At 50.8% G+C, this 21840-nt stretch overlaps 3 protein-coding genes across 14 annotated transcripts in view; 2 read left to right on the top strand and 1 right to left on the bottom strand.

Annotated features, from left to right (window-relative positions):
- PGPEP1 (pyroglutamyl-peptidase I) overlaps nucleotides 1-20683 on the top strand; it is a 29518-nt gene extending 8835 nt beyond the window's left edge. For 2 of the 5 annotated variants that reach the window (XM_050769817.1, XM_050769819.1), the window contains exons 3-5: nucleotides 6060-6176; nucleotides 7558-7790; nucleotides 13831-20683. In XM_050769817.1, coding sequence (XP_050625774.1) covers nucleotides 6060-6176; nucleotides 7558-7790; nucleotides 13831-14023 — 543 coding nt within the window. In that variant the 3' untranslated portion in view covers nucleotides 14024-20683. The remainder of the gene's footprint in view (nucleotides 1-6059; nucleotides 6177-7557; nucleotides 7791-13830) is intronic. The other 3 variants (XM_050769820.1, XM_050769821.1, XM_050769818.1) reach the window with 3 other exon arrangements.
- Nucleotides 1-21840, bottom strand: part of LSM4 (LSM4 homolog, U6 small nuclear RNA and mRNA degradation associated) — a 223028-nt gene that overhangs the window by 52685 nt on the left and 148503 nt on the right. The window contains exon 1 of one of the 8 annotated variants that reach the window (XM_050769834.1): nucleotides 17729-17732. The exons of 6 other annotated variants lie outside the window; for them this stretch is intronic. The gene's annotated coding sequence lies outside the window, so the exon portion shown is untranslated. Of the gene's footprint in view, nucleotides 1-14655; nucleotides 14660-17728; nucleotides 17733-21840 lie in introns of those variants that run through there. One more of the 8 variants, XM_050769840.1, reaches the window with a different exon arrangement.
- The window catches only part of KXD1 (KxDL motif containing 1), a 233117-nt gene continuing 212420 nt past the window's right edge, over nucleotides 1144-21840 (top strand). The window contains exon 1 of the mRNA XM_050769831.1: nucleotides 1144-1147. The gene's annotated coding sequence lies outside the window, so the exon portion shown is untranslated. The remainder of the gene's footprint in view (nucleotides 1148-21840) is intronic.

Genomic DNA, 21840 nt, shown 5'->3' with positions numbered 1-21840 from the left:
AATCGCTGGGATTACAGGTGTGAGCCACCCACCCCTGACCCTGTTTTTCTGAATACAGCTTTCCCTGTTGACTTTTAAAGTAACACATCCCATGAGACTCAAGGCATCACCTTGTGCCCATTAGGGAGAAGACAGAAAAGAGGCAGATCTGTTGATATGGGACTATGGGTTGTTTTATTTTATTTTTTGATTTTGTAAAACATTGACATGGTTCAAAAGTCAAAATCGGCCGGGCGCGGTGGCTCAAGCCTGTAATCCCAGCACTTTGGGAGGCCGAGACGGGCGGATCACGAGGTCAGGAGATCGAGACCATCCTGGCTAACACGGTGAAACCCCGTCTCTACTAAAAAATACAAAAAACTAGCCGGGCGAGGTGGCGGGCGCCTGTAGTCCCAGCTACTTGGGAGGCTGAGGCAGGAGAATGGCGTGAACCCGGGAGGCGGAGCTTGCAGTGAGCTGAGATCCGGCCACTGCACTCCAGCCTGGGTGGCAGAGCGAGACTCTGTCTAAAAAAAAAAAAAAAAAAAAAAAAAAAAAATTCAAAATCGTGATGAGTTTTTTGCAGAGAAGTCTCCCTCCCGTCCCCATCCCCCGCTTCCATTCCTTCCTTGTCCAGAAGGTGGTGCAGTCTCACCATAGGTCTTGCCTGGAAATCCCTCCAGGTTGGTCCAGACAGAGATTACTCACTCTTTTAGATAGTTTAATTTTTTTTTAAATTTTGATGAAATCCAGTTTATCAATTTTTTTCTTTTATTGTCTGTGCTTTTTTTTTTTTTTTTTTTTTTTTTTTTTTTTTTTTTTTTTTTTTTTTTTTTGAGACGGAGTCTCGCTCTGTCACCCAGGCTGGAGTGCAGTGGCCAGATCTCAGCTCACTGCAAGCTCCGCCTCCCGGGTTCACGCCATTCTCCTGCCTCAGCCTCCCTAGTAGCTGGGACTTCGCCCGGCTAAGTTTTTGTATTTTTAGTAGAGACGGGGTTTCACTGTGTTAGCCAGGATGGTCTCGATCTCCTGACCTCGTGATCCGCCCGTCTCGGCCTCCCAAAGTGCTGGGATTACAGGCTTGAGCCACCGCGCCCAGCCTGTCTGTGCTTTTTGTGTCATTTGGGGTGTGGGGGTTTTGTTTTTGTTTTTTTTTTTGACATGGGGGTCTCACAATGTTGCCCAGGCTGACCTCGAACTCCTGGCCTCAAGTGATCCGCCCCAGTAGCTGGGATTACAGGCATGAGCCACTGTGCCTGGCTGCTGATTTGTGTTTTGTTTGTTGGTTTGTTTTGAGACAGAGCGAGACTCTGGCTGGAGTGCAGTGTTGTGATCTTGGCTCACTGCAACCTCCACCTCCCAAGTTCAAGCGATTCTCCTGCCTCGGCCTCCCGAGTAGCTGAGGCTACAGTCATGCACCACCACGCCTGGCTAATTTTTTGTGTTTTTAGTAGAGACGGGGTTTCACCATGTTGGCCAGGCTGGTCTCAAACTCCTGACCTCAAATGATCTATCTGCCTCGACGTTCCAAAGTGCTGGGACTACAGGCATGAGCCACTGCACCTGGCCTGCTGATTTGTTTTTAAGAGAGAAAAGAGCTCTGTGGGTTCTCCTCTTGAAGATTAGGGGAAGACGCATTTACAAACTGAAAAGTTGTCTCCTCTGAGACGTATTGAATATGAGGTGGGAAAACCAGGCTTCAGTGTGATGATCTCTCTCAATAGCAATTGTGTATTGACTGATCTGCAGTGCAGCAATGCCCTGTTTGGCATTTATTCCCCACCCATCAGCATGAGAAGTTTGCATGAGCATGTTCACTGCAGCATGGCTTTACAATAAGGAAATCAGAAGCCACTTAGATGTTCCAATGTAGGGGAATGTTTAAATCCATGGTGACCTGTTTCTGAGACAGAGTATTACGCAGCAGAGAAAAGGGTACGCTGAGATCTCCGTAGAGTAATGTAGATAGATCTCCTAGATAGACTGCTGAGTGGAGCAAACACAGTTGCAGGATAAAATCAATGGCTGGGCACAGTGGCTCATGCCTGTCATCCCAGCACTTTGGAAGGCTGAGGTAGGAAGATCACTTGAACCCTGGAGGTCAAGGCTGCAGCGAGCGCTGATGGTGCCACTGCACTCCAGCCTCAGTGACCGGAGCTGGACCCTGTCTCAGAATTTTTTTTTTTTTTAGCCGGGCGCGGTGGCTCACGCCTGTAATCCCAGCACTTTGGGAGGCCGAGGCGGGCGGATCACAAGGTCAGGAGATCGAGACCACGGTGAAACCCCGTCTCTACTAAAAATACAAAAAATGAGCCGGGCGCAGTGGCGGGCGCCTGTAGTCCCAGCTACTCGGGAGGCTGGGGCAGGAGAATGGCGTGAACCCAGGAGGCGGAGCTTGCAGTGAGCCAGGATCGCGCCACTGCACTCCAGCTTGGGCGACAGAGCAAGACTCCGTCTCAAAAAAAAAAAAAAAAAAAAAAAAAAAAAGAATTTTTTTTTTTTTTTTTACTGACTATGAATGGAAAAGCAGCAGTAAATCTTTTTAAAAACTTTACTTTGGCCGGGCGCGGTGGCTCAAGCCTGTAATCCCAGCACTTTGGGAGGCTGAGATGGGCAGATCACGAGGACAGGAGATCGAGACCATCCTGGCTAACATGGTGAAACCCCGTGTCTACTAAAAAATACAAAAAACTAACTGGGTGAGGTGGCGGGAGCCTGTAGTCCCAGCTACAGGGGAGGCTGAGGCAGGAGAATGGCGTAAACCTGGGAGGCGGAGCTTGCAGTGAGCTGAGATCCAGCCACGGCACTCCAGCCCGAGCGGCAGAGCAAGACTCCGTCTCAAAAAAAAAAAAAAAAAAACTTTACTTTCGGCCGGGCGTGGTGGCTCACGCCTGTAATCACAGCACTTTGGGAGGCCAAGGCGGGTGGATTATGAGGTCAGGAGATGGAGACCATCCTGGCCAACATCGTGAAACGCCGTCTCTACTAAAAATACAAAAATTAGCCAGGCATGGTGGTATGTGCCTGTAATCCCAGCTACTCGGGAGACTGGGACAGGGGAATCGCTTGAACCCAAGAGGCGGAGGTTGCAGTGAGCTTAGATCGTGCCACTGCACTCTAGCCTGGGCGACAGAACGAGACTCCGTCTAAAAAAAAAAACTTTTATGTGCTGTTAGACTTTGTCTCAATACAATTTTTTTAAAAAGATAAAATCGAGCCAGGCACAGTGGCTCACGCCTATAATCCCAGTGCTTTGAGAGGCAGAGGTGGGCAGATCACCTGAGGTTAGAAGTTTGAGACCAGCCTGACCAACATGGAGAAACCCTGTCTCTACTAAAAATACAAAATTAGCCAGGTGTGGTGGCGCATGCCTGTAATCCCAGCTACTCAGGAGGCTGAGGCAGGAGAATCGCTTGAACCCAGGAGGTGGAGATTGCGGTGAGCCGATATCATGCCATTGCACTCCAGCCTGGGCAACAAGAGCGAAACTCCATCTCAAAAAAAAAAAAGAAGATAAAATTGATGTAAAAACAAGCCAGGTGTGGTGGTACATGCCTGTAGTCTCAACTAAGGCTAAGATGGGAGGATCACCTGAGTCTAGGAGTTCAAGACCAGCCTGGGCAATGTAGTAAGACCCCATCCCTAAAAGCAAAAATACTATGGGATTTCTCAGGTGTGTGAATAAGAAATTAGAAACAGGTCTCCATGGGGCTGAGTGCAGTGGCTCCTGCCTGTAATCCCAGCACTGTGGGAGGCCAAGAAGGGGGCGGATCACTTGATCTTAGGAATTGGAAACCATCCTGGCCAACATGATGAAACCCCATCTCTCCTAAAAATACAAAAATTAGTTGGGTGTGGTGGCGGGCACCTTGTAATCCCAGTACTCCGGAGGCTGAGGCGGAAGAATCTCTTGAGCCTGGGAAGCAGAGGTTGTAGTAAGACAAGATTGTACCACTAAATGACTTTTGATAATCCATCTCAAAAAGAAAGAAAGAAAGAGAGGGACTCACGCCTGTAATCCCAGCACTTTGGGAGGCCGAGGTGGGCGGATCATGAGGTCAGGAGATCGAGACCATCCTGGCTAACACGGTGAAACCCCGTATCTACTAAAAATACAAAAAATTAGCCAGGTGTGGTGGCGGGCACCTGTAGTCCCAGCTACTGGGGAGGCTGAGGCAGGAGAATGGCATGAACCCGGGAGGCTGAGTTTGCAGTGAGCCGAGATAGCACCACTGCAGTCCAGCCTGGGCGAAACAGCAAGACTCTGTCTCAAAAAAAAAAAAAAAAAAAAAAAAGAAAGGAGGAAGAAACAGATCTGCATGATGTATGCCATGCCCTGTCACCTCTGTGGTGTGAAGATGGGAATCAGTGCAGGTTTGTTAAGGGAATGGATGGTGGGACCTTTGAAAAATATAATTTTTTTGTTTTTGTTTTTTTGATTTTTTTTTTTTTTTTTTTTTTTTTTTTTTTTTTTTTTTTTGAGACAGAGTCTTGCTCTGTCGCCCAGGCTGGAGTGCAGTGGCATGATCTGGGCTCACACTGCAACCTCCACCTCCCAGATTCAAGCCATTCTCGTGCCTCAGCCTCCCGGGTAACTGGGAGTGCAGGCGCGCACCATCATGCCCAGATAATTTTTGTATTTTTTTTTTTTTTTTTTTTTGAGACGGAGTCTCGCTCTGCCGCCCAGGCTGGAGTGCAGTGGCCGAATCTCAGCTCACTGCAAGCTCCGCCTCCCGGGTTCCCACCATTCTCCTGCCTCAGCCTCCCGAGTAGCTGGGACTACAGGCGCCGCCACCACGTCTGGCTAGTTTTTTGTATTTTTAAAGTACAGACGGGGTTTCACCGTGTTAGCCAGGATGGTCTCAATCTCCTGACCTCGTGATCCGCCCGTCTCGGCCTCCCAAAGTGCTGGGATTACAGGCTTGAGCCACCGCGCCCGGCTAATTTTTGTATTTTTAATGAAGACAGGGTTTTTCCATGTTGACCAGGGTGGTCTCGAACTCCTGACCTCAGGTGTTCCACCTGCCTCAGCCTCCCAAAGTGCTGAGATTACAGGCGTGAGCCACCGTACTCAGCCACTTCTCAGTGTTCTTGAGCTTTCTTCTGGGATACTGCTGAGTTACTTGGAAACAGGTTGAATTTTTTTTTTTTTTTTCCTTGAGACAGAGTTTTACTCTCGTTACCCAGGTTGGAGTGCCGTGGTGCAATCTCGGCTCACTGCAATCTCTGCCTCCCCGGTTAACGCCATACTCCTGCCTCAGCCTCCTGAGTAGCTGGGATTACAGGCACCTGCCACCACGCCCAGCTAATTTTTGTATTTTTTAGTACAGATGGGGTTTCACGATGTTGGCCAGGTTGATCTCAAACTACTGACCTCAGGTGATCTGCCCAAAGTGCTGGCATTAAAGGCGTGAGCCACCACGCCTGGCTTTTTTTTTTTTTTTTTTTTTTTTTTTTGAGATGGAGTTTTGCTCTTGTTGCCCAGGCTGGAGTGCAGTTATGTGATCTCGGCTCGCTACAACCTCTGCCTCCCAGGTTCAAGCAGTTCTGCCTCAGCCTCCCAAGTAGCTGGGATTACAGGTGTATGCTACCACACCGGCTAATTCTTATATTTTTAGTAGAGATGGGATTACACCATGTTGGCCAGACTGGGCTCGAACTCCTGACCTCAAGGTGATCTGCCTACCTTGGCCTCCCAAAGTGCTGGGATTACAGGCCTGAGCCACCGCGCCCGGCCTGATACTCTGTTATTCCCATTTTACAGATGAGGAAACTGAGACTCTGAGAGTTAAGTGGATTGCCTAAGGTCACACAGGCAGGATTGATTCCAAGGAGCCTGGGATTTAACCCCAGGGGCCATAGAATCATGTCACCTTCCATAGAGATGCAGAGAGACTTCGAGGCAAGTGGGTGGGGAAGGAAATGAGGGGCTTTGAACTCAATCAACACTCACCACTTCCCATCCTGCAGAATAAGTCAGAAGAGCGGGCCTGTTTGTTTTTCCCCCAGGGAGCGCATTATCCCCATAGCTGCCGTCAGGGGCCATGGGGCCACGACACTCCCACTCTCTTCTCTTCCAGGAGCTGGAAAAGCTAGGCCTTGGCGACAGTGTGGACCTGCACGTGTACGAGATTCCAGTTGAGTACAAAACGGTCCAGAGACTCATCCCTGCCCTGTGGGAGAAGCACAGTCCACAGGTGAGTGGTGCCGAGGGGCGGTGCTTCCTCATCAGGACTTACAGGTTGGCACCCTTCATGTGGAGGACTTAGGTGGCTTTGTTCCTGATCGGATCACGTGACCAATGCCACACGGTCTTGTCTTCAAAAGGGCTTTTCAGGCCCGGCACGGTGGCTCACGCCTGGAATCCCAGCACGTTGGGAGGCCGAGGCAGATGGATCACCTGAGCTCAGGAGTTCGCGACCAGCCTGGGCAACATGGCGAAACCCTATCTCTACTAAAAATACAAAAAATTAGCCAGGTATGGTGGCGGGCACTTGTAGTCCCAGCTACTCGGGAGGCTGAGGCAGGAGAATCGCTTGCAACCAGGAGGCGGAGGTTGCAGTGAGCCGAGATTGTGCCACGGCACTCCAGCCTGGGCAGCAGAGCGAGACTTAGTCTCAAAAAACCCAAAGGGCTATCCAGGCCAAGGGTAGTGGCTCATGTCTGCAATCCCAGCACTTTGGAAGACTGCGGCAGGAGGATTGCTTGAGCCAGGAGTTTGAGACCAGCCTGGGCAGCGTAGTGAGACCCCATCTCTACAAAAAAATTTAAAAATTAGGCATGATGGTGCACGCTTATACTTCCAGCTATTCAGAAGGCTGAGGCAGGAGGATTGCTCGAGCCCAGGAGTTTAAGACTATAGTGAGCCAAGATTTTTGTGCCACTGCACTCCTGCCTGGGCAACAGAGCAAGATCCTGTCTCTTACAAAAACAAACAAACAAGACTGGGCATGGTAGCTCACGCCTGTAATCCCAGCACTTTGGGATGCCAAAGTGGGCGGATCACCGGAGGTCAGGAGTTCGAGACCAGCCTGGCCAACATGGTGAAACCCTGTCTCTACTAAAAATACAAAATTAGCCGGGTGTGGTGGCACACATCTGTAATCCCAGCTACTTGGGAGGCTGAGACCGGAGAATCACTTAAACCCAGGAGGGGGAGGTTGCAGTGAGCTGAGATCGCACCATTGCACTCCAACCTGGGCGACAGAGCAAGACTCCATTTCAACAAACAAAGAAACAAATAAAAACACTGTGCTGGCATTTTAACAGCTGCATAGTAGCTCATTATTTATTGAACTAACTCCCTCTGGATGGCTAGTTAGCTTGTTTCCAGTATTTGATTTCGAAAACAGGAAGAGCTGCAATGAACAGCCTTGCATGTTTCAAATTCTTGCCTGTCTTACGTGGCATACCTTTTTGCAAGAGTGACTGCAGGGTCTATTCCAGCAGCAGGAGGTCAGAAATAACACAACCCCAGGCAGAGCCCAGTAAGGATGCTGCCTTTTCCTTGGCCTCAGGGGGACCTCCTCCGAGTCCCATGGGCAGGCCATGTTAAGTCCTGCCCCTGTCTATATGCAGCTGGTGGTGCATGTGGGGGTGTCAGGCATGGCGACCACAGTCACACTGGAGAAATGTGGACACAACAAGGGCTACAAGGGGCTGGACAACTGCCGCTTCTGCCCCGGCTCCCAGTGCTGCGTGGAGGATGGGCCTGAAAGCATTGACTCCATCATCGACATGGACGCTGTGTGCAAGCGAGTCACCACGTTGGGCCTGGATGTGTCGGTGACCATCTCACAGGATGCTGGCAGGTAGGGCCCTGTGGGGTGGGGGTGAGTGGGGATTTCCCTCCTCCACTCGCTGAGTCTGATGTGGAACAAGTCAAGCGTGTTGACCTTGGCCTCTTTGGACCAAGCACTCAGTGTATACGAGGCACAGAGCCAAGTATTTGTATGTAGCAGGTGCTGTCGATTCTGCTCCTGGGACTCATGGATCTGCCCACTTCTCCCCACCATCACGGTCCCCACCGCGGCCCCCAGCATCTTCCACCTGGACAGTGCCCCAGGCTCCACCTCAGTCTTCCTTCCTGCTGCCTCTACCGCAACCCAATCAGTCAGTTTCTATGTTAATTTCCTGGAGCTGCTGTAACAAATACCCACAAACCGGGTGGTTTCACATAACAGAAGCGTGTTGTGTAACAGCCTTGGAAGTCAGAAGTCCAAGGTCAAAGTGGTAGCAGGACTGGTTCCTTCTGGAAGTGCTGAGGGTGAATCTGTCCCAGGCATCTCTCCTGCAGCTGGTGGCTGCCAACCATCCTTGGATTGTAGACACATCACTCCAGTCCCCGCCCCCATCCTCACATCACCTTCTTCACTTTGTGTATGGCCATATGGTCTTCTTATTAGGACACCAGTCATATTTAGGACTCATCCTAATCCAGTATAACCTCACCTTTTTTTTTTTTTTTTTTTTAATTTTTTTGAGATGGAGTTTTGCTCTTGTTGCCCAGGCTGGAGTGCAATAGCGTGATCTCAGCTCACTGCAACCTCCACCTCTTGGGTTCAAGCAGTTCTCCTGCGCCAGGCTCCCAAGTAGTTTGCACCACTACGCGTGACTAATTTTGTATTTGTAATTATAGGCATGCACCACTACGCATGACTAATTCTGTATTTTTATTAGGGACAGAATTTCTCCATGTTGGTCAGGCTGGTCTCGAACTCCCGACCTCCAGTGATCCGCCCACCTCCACCTCCCAAAGTGTTGGGATTACAGGCGTGAGCCACTGTGCCCAGCTGACCTCATCTTAATGTAACTAATTACGTCTGCAAAGATCCTCTTTCCAAATAAGATGACATTCTTTTTTTTTTTTTGAGACGGAGTTTTACTCTTGTTGTCCAGGTTGGAATGCAGTGGCGCAATCTCGGCTCACTGCAACCTCCGCCTTCTGGATTCAAACAACTCTCCTGCTCCAGGCTACCAAGTAGCTAGGATTACAGGCATGCGTCATCACGCCCAGCTAATTTTTTGTATTTTTAGTAGAGATGGGGTTTCACCATGTTGGTCAGGCTGGTCTCGAGCTCCCGACTTCAGGTGATCCATCCTCCTCAGCCTCCTAAAGTGCTGGGATTACAGGCATGAGCCACCAAACCTAGCCCAAATAACGTCACATTCTGAGGTCCCAGGTGAATATGAATGTTGAGGAGATGATCCAACCTATTGCAAAAGTTCTTTTATAAATTTAAATCAGGGCCAGGTGCAGTGGTTCACACCTATAATCCTAGCACTTTGGGAGGCCAAGGCAGGAGGATCACTTGAGCCCAAGAGTTCAAGATCAACCTGGGCAACATAAGAAGACCCCATCTTAACAAATAAAAAAATGGCAGACTGAGGCGGGAGGATTGCTGGAGCCTGGAGTTCGAGGCTGCAGTGAGCTGTGATAGCGCCACTGCACTCCAGCCTGGGTGACAGAACAAGACACTGTTGGCTCTAAATAAATAAATGCATGTGTCCCTTTCCTAGACCTTCCCTATGGCTCCCATTGCACATAGAATAAAATCTAACCCTGGTGCTTGGCCCGCCTCTCCACCCTGCTCTGCCTCTAATCACCCCATGTCCATTGCAGTCCAGACACATAAACCGGCTTCCTCCTGCTCCTCAAACACACCAAGCTCACTCCAGCCTCAGGGCCTTTGCATGCCCTATGGCCTCTGCCCAAAACACCTTCCTCTGGGAACTCCTCTTTCCAGTCTTTTTTTTGTTTTTGTTTTTCGAGATGGAGTCTCGCTCTGTTGCACAGGCTGGAGTGCAATGGCGCGATCTTGGCTCACTGCAACCTCCGCCTCTGATGTTCAAGTGATTCTCCTGCCCCAGCCTCCCAAGTAGCTGGGATTACAGGCATGCGCCATCATATCCGGCTAACTTTTGTATTTTTAGTAGAGGCGGGGTTTCGCCATTTTGGCCACACTAGGGTGGTCTCCAACTCCCGACCTCAAGTGATCCACCTGCCTCAGCCTCCCAAAGTGCTGGGATTACAGGCCTGAGCCACTGCGCCTGGCCCTCTTTCCAGTCTTAACTCCAACACGAGTCACCTCCTTGTGACTTGTAGGCCTCTCCAACTCCCCAGACCAAGTTATACCCTCCCAGCACTGGCTTCCTCACTTCTCCCTAATCTGTGTGCTTGTCCAACTCGAAGGCGGCTGTTGGTCAGTGCAGTTGATTGGCTGAAGGAAGGAGTGCCTGGATTTACCGTCAGGATTTTTGTTTTTGGAGACAGGGTCTCACTCTGTTGCCTAGGCTGCAGTCCAGTGGTATAATCAGGGCTCACTGCAGCCTCGACCTCCTGAGATTAAGTGATCCCCCCTGCCTCAGCCTCCCAAGTGGCGGGGACTACAGATGCACAGCACCACATCCAGCTAATTTTTCTATTTTTTGTAGAGACAGAATCTTGCCACATTGCCCAGACAGCTCTTGAATAACTGGGCTCAAGTAATCCTCCTGCCTCGGCCTCCCAAAGTGCTGGGATTATAGGCAAAAGCCACCACACACCACTGAGTTCTTTTTAAAGCTAACTTTTTTTTCTCTTTTTTAATTGAAAACTAATTGTTATTTGTTTGTTTGTTTGTTTTGACAGGATCTTGTTCTGTAGCCCAGGCTAGAGTGCAGTGGCAAAATCACAGATCACTGCAGCCTTGACTTTTTGGGCTTAGGTGATCCTCCCACCTCAGCCTCCCAGGTAGCACAACCAAACCAAACCCAGCTAATTGTTTTTTTTTTTTTCTTTTTTGAGACAGAGTCTTGCTTTTTCACCCAGGCTGGAGCCAGGCTGCAGTATCGTGGCACAATCTTGGCTTGCTGCAACCTCCGCCTCCTGGGTTCAAGCGATTCTCCTGCCTCAGCCTCCTGAGTGGCTGGGATTATAGGCGCCTGCCACCACACCCAGCTAATTTTTGTATTTTTAGTAGAGATAGGATTTTATCATGTTGGCCAGGCTGGTCTCAAACTCCTGACCTCAGGTGATTCGCCTGCCTCGGCCTCCCAAAGTGCTAGGATTACAGGCATGAGCCATCGCGCCTGGCCTAATTTTATTTTATTTTATTTTATTTATTTATTGGTTTTTTTTGAGACTGCATCTAGCTTTGTCGCCCAGGTTGGAGTGCAGTGGCTCGATCTTGTTTCACTGCAGTCTCCACCTCCTGGGTTCAAGTGATTCTCCTGCCTCAGCCTCCCGGGTAGCTGGGATTACAGGCACCCACCACAACACCAAACTAATTTTTGTATTTTTAGTAGTGATGGTGTTTCACCATGTTGCCCAGGCTGGTGTTGAACTCCTGAGCTCAAGCAATACGCCCACATTGACCTCCCAAGGTGCTAGAATTACAGGTTGAGCCTCCGTGCCCAGCCCAATTTTTTTTTTTTTTTAAGATAGAGTTTTGCTCTTATTGCCCAGGCTGGAGTGCAATGGCACAATCTTAGCTCACTGCAACCTCTGCCTCCCAGGTTCAAGTGATTCTCCTGCTTCAGCCTCCCAAGTAGCTGGGACTGCAGGTGCCTGCCACCATGCCCAGAAAATTTTTGTATTTTTAGTTGAGACGTTTCACCATGTTGGCCAGGCTGGTCTTGAACTCCTGACCTCAGGTGATCCACCTGCCTTAGTCTCCCAAAGTGCTGGGATTATAGGCGTAAGCCACCGCGCCTGGCTGCCCAGCCCAATTTTTTTGTATTTTTGATAGAGACAGGGTGTTGCAATGTTGCCCAGGCTGGTCTCGAACTCCTGGACTCAAGGGATCCTCCCACCTCAGCCTCCCAAAGTGCTGGGACGACAGGTGTGAGCCACCATACCCAGCTTCCATCAGTCTCTTTATAAAATTAATTTTTAATTACAGGTAACTCTAGAATGTATCCTCATATGTCTAATTGGGAAAAATTCTCATTCCCTCTCTTTTTCCATAGTGGTCCCTCTGATAAGTCAGACACTGAAACCATGAAGCTCCTACCGACTGACATGTTTCTGTACATATATACATCACTTGGCCTGCTGCTTTACGATTTTGTCTTGTTTTGCTTTGCTTTTATGTGGATGGAGTCACACGGCGAAAGTCACACTTTACTGACAATTATCTTCCTCAGCTTTCATTTGTGAACATTCAACATGCATCTGGTTGGCGGTCGCTCAGGCCTGTAATCCCAGCACTTTGGGAGGCCGAGGTGGGCAGATCACAAGGTCAGGAGATGCAGACCATCCTGGCTAACACGGTGAAACCCCGTCTCTACTAAAAAAAAAAAAATACAAAAAATTAGCTGGGCATGGTGGCGGGCACCTGTAGTCCCAGCTACTGGGGAGGCTGAGGCAGGAAAATGGCGTGAACCCGGGAGGCGGAGCTTGCAGTGAGCCGAGATTGCACCACTGCACTCCAGCCTGGGTGACAGAGCAAAACTCCGTATCAAAAAAAAAAAAAAAAAAAACATGCATCTGGCGAGTTCTCCATTTTTTTCTGGCTGTACCGCATTCCTTGTAAATGGTTTCATAGGATTCCATGGTGTGGATAAACAAGAGTTTACTAAGCCACTCCCTGTGGTGGTGACCCATGCCTGTAATCCCAGCACTTTGGGAGGCCAAGGCAGGTGAATCACTCAAGGTCAGGAGTTCCAGACCAGCCTGGCCAACATGGTGAAACCCCGACTCTACTATAAATATAAAAATTAGCCGGACGTGCTGGCAGGCGCTAATCCTAGCTACTTGGGAGGCTGAGGCAGGAGAATTGCTTGAACCTGGGAGGCGGATGTTGAAGTGAGCCAAGATCGCAACACTCCACTCCAACCTGGGTGACAGAATATGACTCCGTCTCAAAAAAATAAATAAAAATAAAAACTGGAAATAGGGCCAGCCATAGTGGCTCACACCTGTAATCCTAGCACTTTGGGAGGCTGAGGCAGGCGGATCACTGGAGGTCAGGAGTTTCAGCCCAGCCTGGCCAGCATGGTGAAACCCTGTCTCTACTAAAAATACAAAAATTAGCCAGATGTGATGTGGTCCACGCCTGTAATCCCAGCTACTCGGGAGGCTGAAGCAGGAGAATCGCTTGAGCTGAGGAGGCAGAAGTTGTATTGAGCTGAGATTGTGCCACTGCACTGCAGCCTGGGCAGCAGAGCCTGACTCTGTCTCAAAAAAACAAAACAGAAAATATAGCCGGTGCTGATGGTGCACACCTGTACTGGCAGCTACTCAGGAGGCTGAGGTAGGAGGATCGCTGGAGGCCAGGAGTTTGAGGCTACAGGGAGCTGTGATTGCACCACTGCACTCCAGACTGGGTGACAGAGTGAGACCCTGTCTCAATAAACAAACAAAAAATGGAAATACCAGGTTGTAAAGCCTGGGTGACTATAATTTTACTAGCCTGCCAAATTGCCTTCCACACGGGGATAACCAGTGTTCATTCCCACCAGCAACAGCTCACTCTGCCCATTTCCCCACATGTGCCACAGCACTGGGAGTTATCAAGTTTTTTGTTTTTGTTTTTTGATTTTTTAAAAGAGACAGGATCTCACTCTCTTGCCCAGGTTGAGTGCAGTGGTGCAATCAGGGCTCGCTGCAGCCTCGACCTCCTGGGCTCAACCAGTCCTCCCGCCTCCACCTCCTGAGTAGCTGGGACTACAGGCACGCACCACCAACCCTGGTGATTTTTTTCATCTTTGCCAACCTGGGGAGGGAGGAGAGTGTTATTCCATCTTGTGGGTGGCTGGTGAGGCTGGGGTCTTCCCTCGAGTTTGGATGAGTGCTGTCACCTTGGTCTGCGGATTGCCCCTCTGACCCCGTTTTGGTCTCTCTCTTACCCGCCACGCCCTGCGGCTTAGATATCTCTGCGACTTTACGTACTACACCTCTCTGTACCAGAGTCACGGTCGATCAGCCTTCGTCCACGTGCCCCCTCTGGGGAAGCCATACAACGCAGACCAGCTGGGCAGGGCACTGAGAGCCATCATTGAGGAGATGCTGGACCTCCTGGAGCAGTCAGAGGGCAAAATCAACTATTGCCACAAACACTGAGGAACGCTCAGGTCTCCTAAGACCTCATCCTGCTGGGGACCCCACGAGGGGACATCCACCCTCTGGGGTGTGGCCAGGAAAAGACAAGCTCTTCAACTTGGGGATCCGATCTGGAAGAGAGATTCTGATCTGCCCATCTCCTCTTCCTCCTTCTCTACAAAAGCTCCGGTTGATTTGAGGGAAGTGGCTGAAAATTTTCTTTGCTCCCGTTTTCCTCCCTGCATCTGGGGACACAGCTGCCGTGACCAGGGAGGCCAGCCTGAGGGGTCCAGATGCCCAGGGAGAATCTTGGTCTGGTGGGTCCATGAGCTGCGATACCACAGCTGGAGCCACGTGTTCACCTGCTTTCCTGTCTGTTGGTGAAGGAATTTCAGAATTCACTTTATATCCAAGACTGGCTTTTACCAAATTTAAAAGCCTCTCACTGAGTCCTCGACCTTGACCTGTGCTCAACAGCCTGGCCCTTTCTGGGGCTACCCTGGGATATGGCATATTTTTTTCTTTCTTTCTTCTCTCTCTCTCTCTCTTTTTTTTTTTTTTAAACCAATAGTGCTAGTTTGTGCACAGAGTAATTTATATTCCCTTTGGTTAAAATGCAGGCTTTTTAGCCAACAACAAAAGTGTCTTTTTTCCCCCCATGCCGGGGTGAGGCCACTTTTGCCTCCTGCCCTGAAAATTGGACTTAAGATGCCATGTCTTGGCTGGGCGCAGTGGCTCTTGGCTGTAATCCCAGCACTTTGGGAGGCCAGGGTGGGTGGATCACTTGAGATCAGGAGTTTGAGACCAGCCTGGCCAACATGGTGAAACCCTGCCTCTACTAAAAATATAAACATTAGCTGGGTGTGGTGGTGCATGCCTGTAGTCCTAGCTACTTGGGAGGCTGAGGCTGGAGAATCGCTTGAACCCGGGAGGCAGAGGTTGCAGTGAGCTGCGATTGCACGGCTGCACTCCAGCCTGGGCGACAGAGCGAGATTCTGTCTCAAAAAAACAACTGGACTTAAGATGGCATGTCTTGGTTTTAGGGCCAAAAATGAGGCCCCCTTGCTTAAGGCATGGGGTCGGTGGCCAGGCGACGGGGTGGGACTGCTGCCCCAGATGTGGCCATGGGGGTCGTGGTCCTTTCAACACCGAGCTATGAGCTGTCGCCATGGAGACCAGGGCCATCTGTGGGAAGGCGGATTTTGTCTGCTTTTGACTTTTCTTTTTTAATATGTAAACTCCACAGCAGCGGAAACCCGCCCCCCCCTACTTCTGGCCTGGAGCTTCAAGGTTTTGGTGCCGGAACGAGTTTGTTGTTCCCTTAGCAGGGTGGTGGGGGGGTCTCAAAACGGAGGCCTGGGGGCTGGAGTTGGCAGCTTTGCATGTCCCGGCATGTCTGAGCAGGAGGAATTCCGGGCGGCCAAGGGGTTTTATGTAGATTGGTTTTGGATACTCGCCCAGGAGTCAGGAGTCAAATTTTATCTCACTTCCTGGTAACCTTGAACTCTAGACAGGGATGAAATGATGTAACGTTCCTCAGATGATGTAAGTTCAGCCAGATCTTGATACCCATCAGGGAGAGAGGACGACCCCTACAGTGAAACCAATTGAGTGAAATGCACGTTCTGGAAATCAGTTTCTATTTTGGCCTGGGGGAATGTGGCTATACTGTTTCCCTGCGTGTGACACAGTTGGAATCTGATCTTGTTGGTTTCCCAACATCTAGGGTTGTGTGTGTGTGTGTGTGTGTGTGTGTGTGTGTGTGTGAGACAGGGACTTGTTCTGTTGACCAGGCTAGAGTACAGTAGTGTGATCATGGATCACTGCAGCCTCCACCTCCTGGGCTCAAGTGATCCTCCCATCTCAGCCTCCTGAGTAGCTGGAACTACAGGCATGTACCACCACACCTGGCTAATTTTTAAATTTTTTATACAGACAGGGTTTCACCATGTTGCCCAGGCTGGTCTCGAACTCCTGGACTCCAAGCGATCCTCCCTTCTCGGTCTCCCAAAGTGCTGGGATAACAGGCACTTATTATCCACTTATGAGCCACTGATCCCAGCCCAGTTCTTTTTTAAAACAACTGAGAGTTTTGTTTTCTTCAGCGTTCACCTTCCTTGTCTCCAGTTCCAATGCTGGCAGTGGTTCCTACCTCTGTTGGGTTTCTAGATCATTTGGGAACTGGGATGATGGGTTTCTGTGAAACACGTTTTCCAAGCCTTGGGCTTTCTCTGGAGGGGAAGGTGGATGCTGGTAGGTAACTTGCAGTAGGTGCCTGGCAGTGGGTGTAGACTGTGACTGGCAGGTGGAAATGAGTAGGGACACTATTGTTCCCTCCACTCCAGCCTTCTTTTTGCTCGAAATGCCCCCTCCACACCCCTGGTAGCTCTCTGTGTCCTGAGAAATCTGGAGTGTGGGAGGCAGCACTGCATCTGTCCCCCCAGCTTCTGTGAAGGGAAACTGTGGCCTCTTTTGAATGTGGGGAACAACTGAAGACTCAGGGATTACCCAGAGGTCTTGTGGAAAACAACTTCAGACTTCATCTTGCTCTGTTCCTTGAAGGTCTCATCTGTGGGCCTCTGAGGAGAAAACAGATCTAACTAAGACGGGCAAAATGGGGAAGAGGGTGTGCCAGGCCTGAACTGAGCTAAGCACCTGCCCCAGGCTCCATCTTTCTTTTGTCTTCATTTCACCTCTGTGTTTAAAGCACCGTGTGACATAGCTCCTTAGAGATATAACCTATTGTCTGCTCATTGTCAAGTGTGTGTGTGTCATCTTTGTGTTCTTTTTTTTTTTTTTTTTTTGAGACAGAGTCTTGCTCTGTCACCCAGGCTGGAGTGCAGTGGCCAGATCTCGGCTCACTGCAAGCTCCGCCTCCTGGGTTCACGCCATTCTCCTGCCTCAGCCTCCCGAGTAGCTGGGACTACAGGCGCCCGCCACCTCGCCCGGCTAGTTTTTTGTATTTTTTTTTTTAGTAGAGACGGGGTTTCACCGTGTTAGCCAGGATGGTCTCGATCTCCTGACCTCGTGATCCACCCGTCTCGGCCTCCCAAAGTGCTGGGATTACAGGCTTGAGCCACCGTGCCCGGCCCAATCTTTGTGTTCTTGCAGGAACATTTGTGTTCACATTTCCTCACCGAGTCAAGCCAGTATCCCATCCTTCCTCATAATGCACAACATTTGGCTCATTAAAATTTTCTCATTGTTATTTTTCGTTCTTATTTTTTGAGACAGACTCTCACACTGTCCCCCGGGCTAGAGTGCAATGGTGTGATCTCAGCTCACTGCAACCTCCGCCTCCTGGGTTTACAAAAGTCTCCTGCCTCAGCCTCCCAAGTAGCTGGGATTACAGGTACACACCACCATGCCTGGCTAATTTTTGTATTTTTAGTTTTTTAGTAGAGATGCAGCCTCGCCATGTTGGCCAGGCTGGTCTTGAAATCCTGACCTCAGGTGATCCGCCTGCCTTCGCCTCCCAAAGTGCTGGGATTACAGGTGTGAGCTATCGCGCCTGGCCGAGTTTTTTACAAATATTTTTCTTTTGGTGGAACTCATCTATGCATTGTATGGTGTGTTTTTCCACCTTTGTTGGGTCTCAGCTTAGAATAGCCTCACGTGGGCTAGGTTTGGTGACTCACACCTGTAATCCTAGCACTTTGGGAGGTTGAGGCAGGAGAATCTCTTGAGCCCAGGAGTTCAAGACCAGCCTGGGCAACATAGCAAGAGCCCCCACATCTACCAAAACATACAAAAATTAGCCAGATGTGGTGGTGCATGCCTGTGGTCCCAGATACTCAGGAGGCTGAGGCAGGAGGATCACCTGTGCCTGGGAGGTTGAAGCCCCAGTGAGCCATGATCACACCACTATAGTCCAGCCTGGGCAACAGAGCAAGACCCTGTCTCAAAAAAAAAAAAAAAAAAAAATCCTCATGCAAGAAGGTAAGGACCAAGTCCCATTCCCTCTCGCCTCATTTTCAGAACCTGGAGTAGGGGCTACATGTGGCATAGGAAGGGTCTGCAAAGTGGGTGGGACTTGGCAGGTGTTGGGAAGAGGAATAGGAGTGGCAAGTGTCAATGGTGGAAAGACAGGCTGAGGGGTGTGGTGGGAAGGCTGGGGGAGAAAGGTGAGAAGTGATTGGGGGGCTTCCCTGATGAGTCCTCATGGAGGGTGCTGAGGCAGGGAACAGGGGTACAGGGACAGCGATCGGGGCACCTGGTGCCCTGACCAGCTTGATGATGGCATCTCTTTTAAGATGCCCCAAGTCTGTGCACTTTATTCCTTTATTCGGCCCCTAGCACCCCCTCCCCACCACAAAGGTCAGTGGTATGTGTGTGGGGATGTAGCTCAAAAAAGAAATAAGATGGAGTGGAAAGGAAAGAAAGGAAGAAGCAGGAATTCAAAGTGAGTGGGCTGAGCTTGGGGCCACCTAGCCCACCTGCTGCAATCAAGGGCTGGAACAAGCCTGAGGCTACTTGGAGAGGCAGGGCTGGGCAGGGACAGGGGGTGGGGGCCGAGTTCACAGCTTCTCCATCAGAGCCAGATGTGTGGAGGAAATGTCCCAGATGGCAGTAGTTTCTGGGCAAGGAGGGGAATCCTGTAGATGGTTCATGTCTATGATCCCAGTGCTTTGGGAGGCTGAGGTGGGAGGATTGCTTGAGCCCAGGAGTTCAAGACCAGTCCTGGGCAGCATGGCAAGACCCCATCTCTACATAAATTAAAAAAAAAAAAAAAAATTAGCCAGGTGTGGTAACAAGCACCTGTAGTCCCAGCTACTTGGGAGGCTGAGTTGGGAGGCTTATCTGAGCCCGGGAGGTGGAGGCTGCAGTAAGCCGTGATTACACCACTGTACCCCAGCCTGGGCAACAGAGAAAGACCCTGTCTCAAAATTGAGGGAAAAAAGGGGGCCAGGCACGGTGGCTTACGCCTGTTATCCCAGTACGTTGGGAGGCCAAGGCAGGCTGATTGCTTGAGGCCAGGAGTTTGGGACCAGCCTGGCCAACATAGCAAAACCCCGTCTGTACTGAAAATACAAAAATTAGTCAGGTGCGCACCTGTAATCCCAGCTACTCGGGAGGCTGAGGCAGGAGAATTGCTTGAACCCGGGAGGTGGAGGTTGCAGTGGGCCGAGATCGCGCCACTGCATTCCAGACTGGGCAACATAGCAAGACTCCGTCTCCAAAACAAAACAAAACAAAAAACAAAATGGAATTTCCTGCTCCGCTCTTCTGCTCATTGCTGGCATAGAAACATCTAGAACAGAAAGTATCCACTCTGGGGCAGATGGAAGAGCTGGAGAAGTAGATTCAAGATGCCTTTTAGTCTTGGAAGTTTCTTCCAGGGAGCGAGACCCGCTGGTATGTTTACATCTGCACTCCCGTGCCCTGGGGAAGTGACTGGGTGGAGGGGATGGCTCGTGGAAATCTGCCCCGCACAGCCGGCCCCCTTTGGGCTGCCACTGTCTAGACTGTTGGCCTTTGACCTCTCCGCCTCTTGTGGCGTCTGAACCCTTTTGGAGAGAGCCGGACAAAGCCCCATTCTCCATGGCCTCGGCCTCTATCCTGCGGCCTCTGGGAGCCGTGTGATCCTGCGGCCAGTGTGGGATGCTGATGATGGTTGAGGAAGCAGGTCTCTGCCAGGTTGCCCCATGCGGCCACCCATCCTCAGCATCCTAACTTAAGGGGGCGGGAGAGGCCTTTGTTTCTATAATCCAAATTAAATTTCCCTTCCCTGGGCAGAAGTGCCTCATAAGGGCCCAGGGCTGCTGGCTGGGAGGGAAAGTGTCCCCAGTTTTGCAGTGAGGAGGCAGGCTGAGGGCTGGGGTTCTACTTAGACCCTTGGCAGAATGGCTGGAGGGGCAGGTGCTGCCCAGCTGGAAAGCTAATTCCTGGGTGGATGCTGAATATACCTGCTGAGAATCTGTCCCCTGATTTCCAGGACAGTTGTCACAAGCTGAGTGGTGGGGAACTCCCAGGCCTTGAGGGACCCAGTCCCACCCCAAACTGCTCCGCCTCCCCCAAATTCCCTTTCTCCTCCTCCTCTTTCTCCCCGCCATGGCTCCCCGAAGTTACCCACAGAAGTGCCTGCCTCTCCAGCGCTCACAGAACACACAAAAAAGGGACAGGAATTGGTCACTGGGTAGTGGCCGTGGCTCCTGACGATCCAGACCAGCGTCTGGCCCAAGCCATTCACAGAGGTGGAGTCTGGGGCCTGAGGGCTTTTGTGTCCTGACACTTTGTCTCAAGGAGATCCCACATAGGGATTTGAGTTAGGCTTTCTGCTTGCCAAGGCCTGTGGCATCTGAGCCTGGCTGAGGGCCAGGCAAGCTTCCCCTGAGCCTTTGGAAGCCGAGTTCACACTCTGCCTGCCCAGAGGAGCGCCAGCTTGTTTCTGGGGGCTCCTCTAACATCTCAGGTTTTTATCTTGTCTTAAATTTCTCTCTAGGAGAAAACCCTTCCCTTCCAAAGGTGACTGTGTTTTCTGTCCCCAAAGGAGGGCCCGGTCCCTCCAGGCTCAGCGTGGCTTCTCCCTGATCCCCCTAGAACTTTTGCCAGTGCCTTTTCTGAAACTCCTGTGTCCCGGACCTCCCAGGCGGAGAAGGATATGCCGGACTCTGCCTGGGGCTGAGCTCTAGGAGACCCCAAATTTGACACCAGAGAAAGCAAATAAAACAGTTGAAATACAGTTACATTTCCTGTGTGTCCTTGTGTGAGGCCGGAGTTCACCTGGGTGCCCGGAAGTAGAGGGACCCTGTGTCACTGGGTTTCCATTCTCAGTGGTGCTGGGCCCAGGGCAGCTGGTGACCATGTGCTGAGTGAGTGATGGGGGGGGGGATTCTGCCCTGAGTGGTCTCTTTCCTCAAAATCAGGGGTCTGGCTGGGTGCGGTGGCTCACACCTGGAATCCCAGCACTTTGGGAGGCCAAGGTGGGTGGATCACCTGAGGTCAGGAGTTCCAGACCAGCCTGGTCAACATGGCAAAACCCTGTCTCTAGTAAAAATACAAAAATTAACCAGGTGTGGTGGCACGTGCCTGTAATCCCAGCTACTCAGGAAGCTGAAGCAGGAGAATTACTTGAACCCGGGAGGTGGAGGTCACAGTGAGCCGAGATCACACCACTGTACTCCAGCCTGGGCAACAGAGTGAGACTCAGTCTCAAACAACAACAACAACAACAAACCAGGGACTTGTTGCAACACACAGGAAGGTTGAGGAATTTGCCTGTGGTAACACAGGCACTGGGATTTGAGCGATGATCTGCGTCAACCTCCAGAACATACAAAATCCACATCACGGCTAGGCGCCGTGGCTCACGCCTGTAATCCCAGCACTTTAGGAAGCTGAGGTGGGTGGATCACCTGAGGTCAGGAGTTCAAGACCAGCCTGACCAACATGGTGAAACCCCATCTCTACTAAAAATACAAAAATTAGCTGGGCGTGGTGGCAGGTGCCTGTAATCCCAGCTACTCGGGAGGCTGAGGCAGGAGAATCACTTAAACCCAGGAGGGGGAGGTTTCTGTGAGCCGAGATCGCGCCACTGCACTCCAGCCTGGGTGACAGAGCGAGACTTCTCAGAAGAAAAAAACAAAAAATCCCCATCACTCTGACAGGGGATGCCATGCCATTGCCACCCTTACAGACAGGGAAACTGAGGCTCCACCAGTTGAAGCCCCTTGTCCCCTGTGTCATGGCCAGGGAGAGTAGGGGTGGGAAGGTGAAGCCAGGCCGGCTTCTCTGGAGTGGAGGGCCTTTTTTTTTTTTTTTTTTTTTTTTGAGACGGAGTCTCGCTCTGTCGCCCAGGCTGGAGTGCAGTGGCCTGATCTCAGCTCACTGCAAGCTCC

Source organism: Macaca thibetana, chromosome 19 (assembly GCF_024542745.1).
Source record: "Macaca thibetana thibetana isolate TM-01 chromosome 19, ASM2454274v1, whole genome shotgun sequence".
NCBI lineage: Eukaryota > Metazoa > Chordata > Mammalia > Primates > Cercopithecidae > Macaca > Macaca thibetana.
The sequence above is the reverse complement of the archived record's forward strand: the minus strand, read 5'-3'. Positions and strand labels throughout refer to the sequence as shown.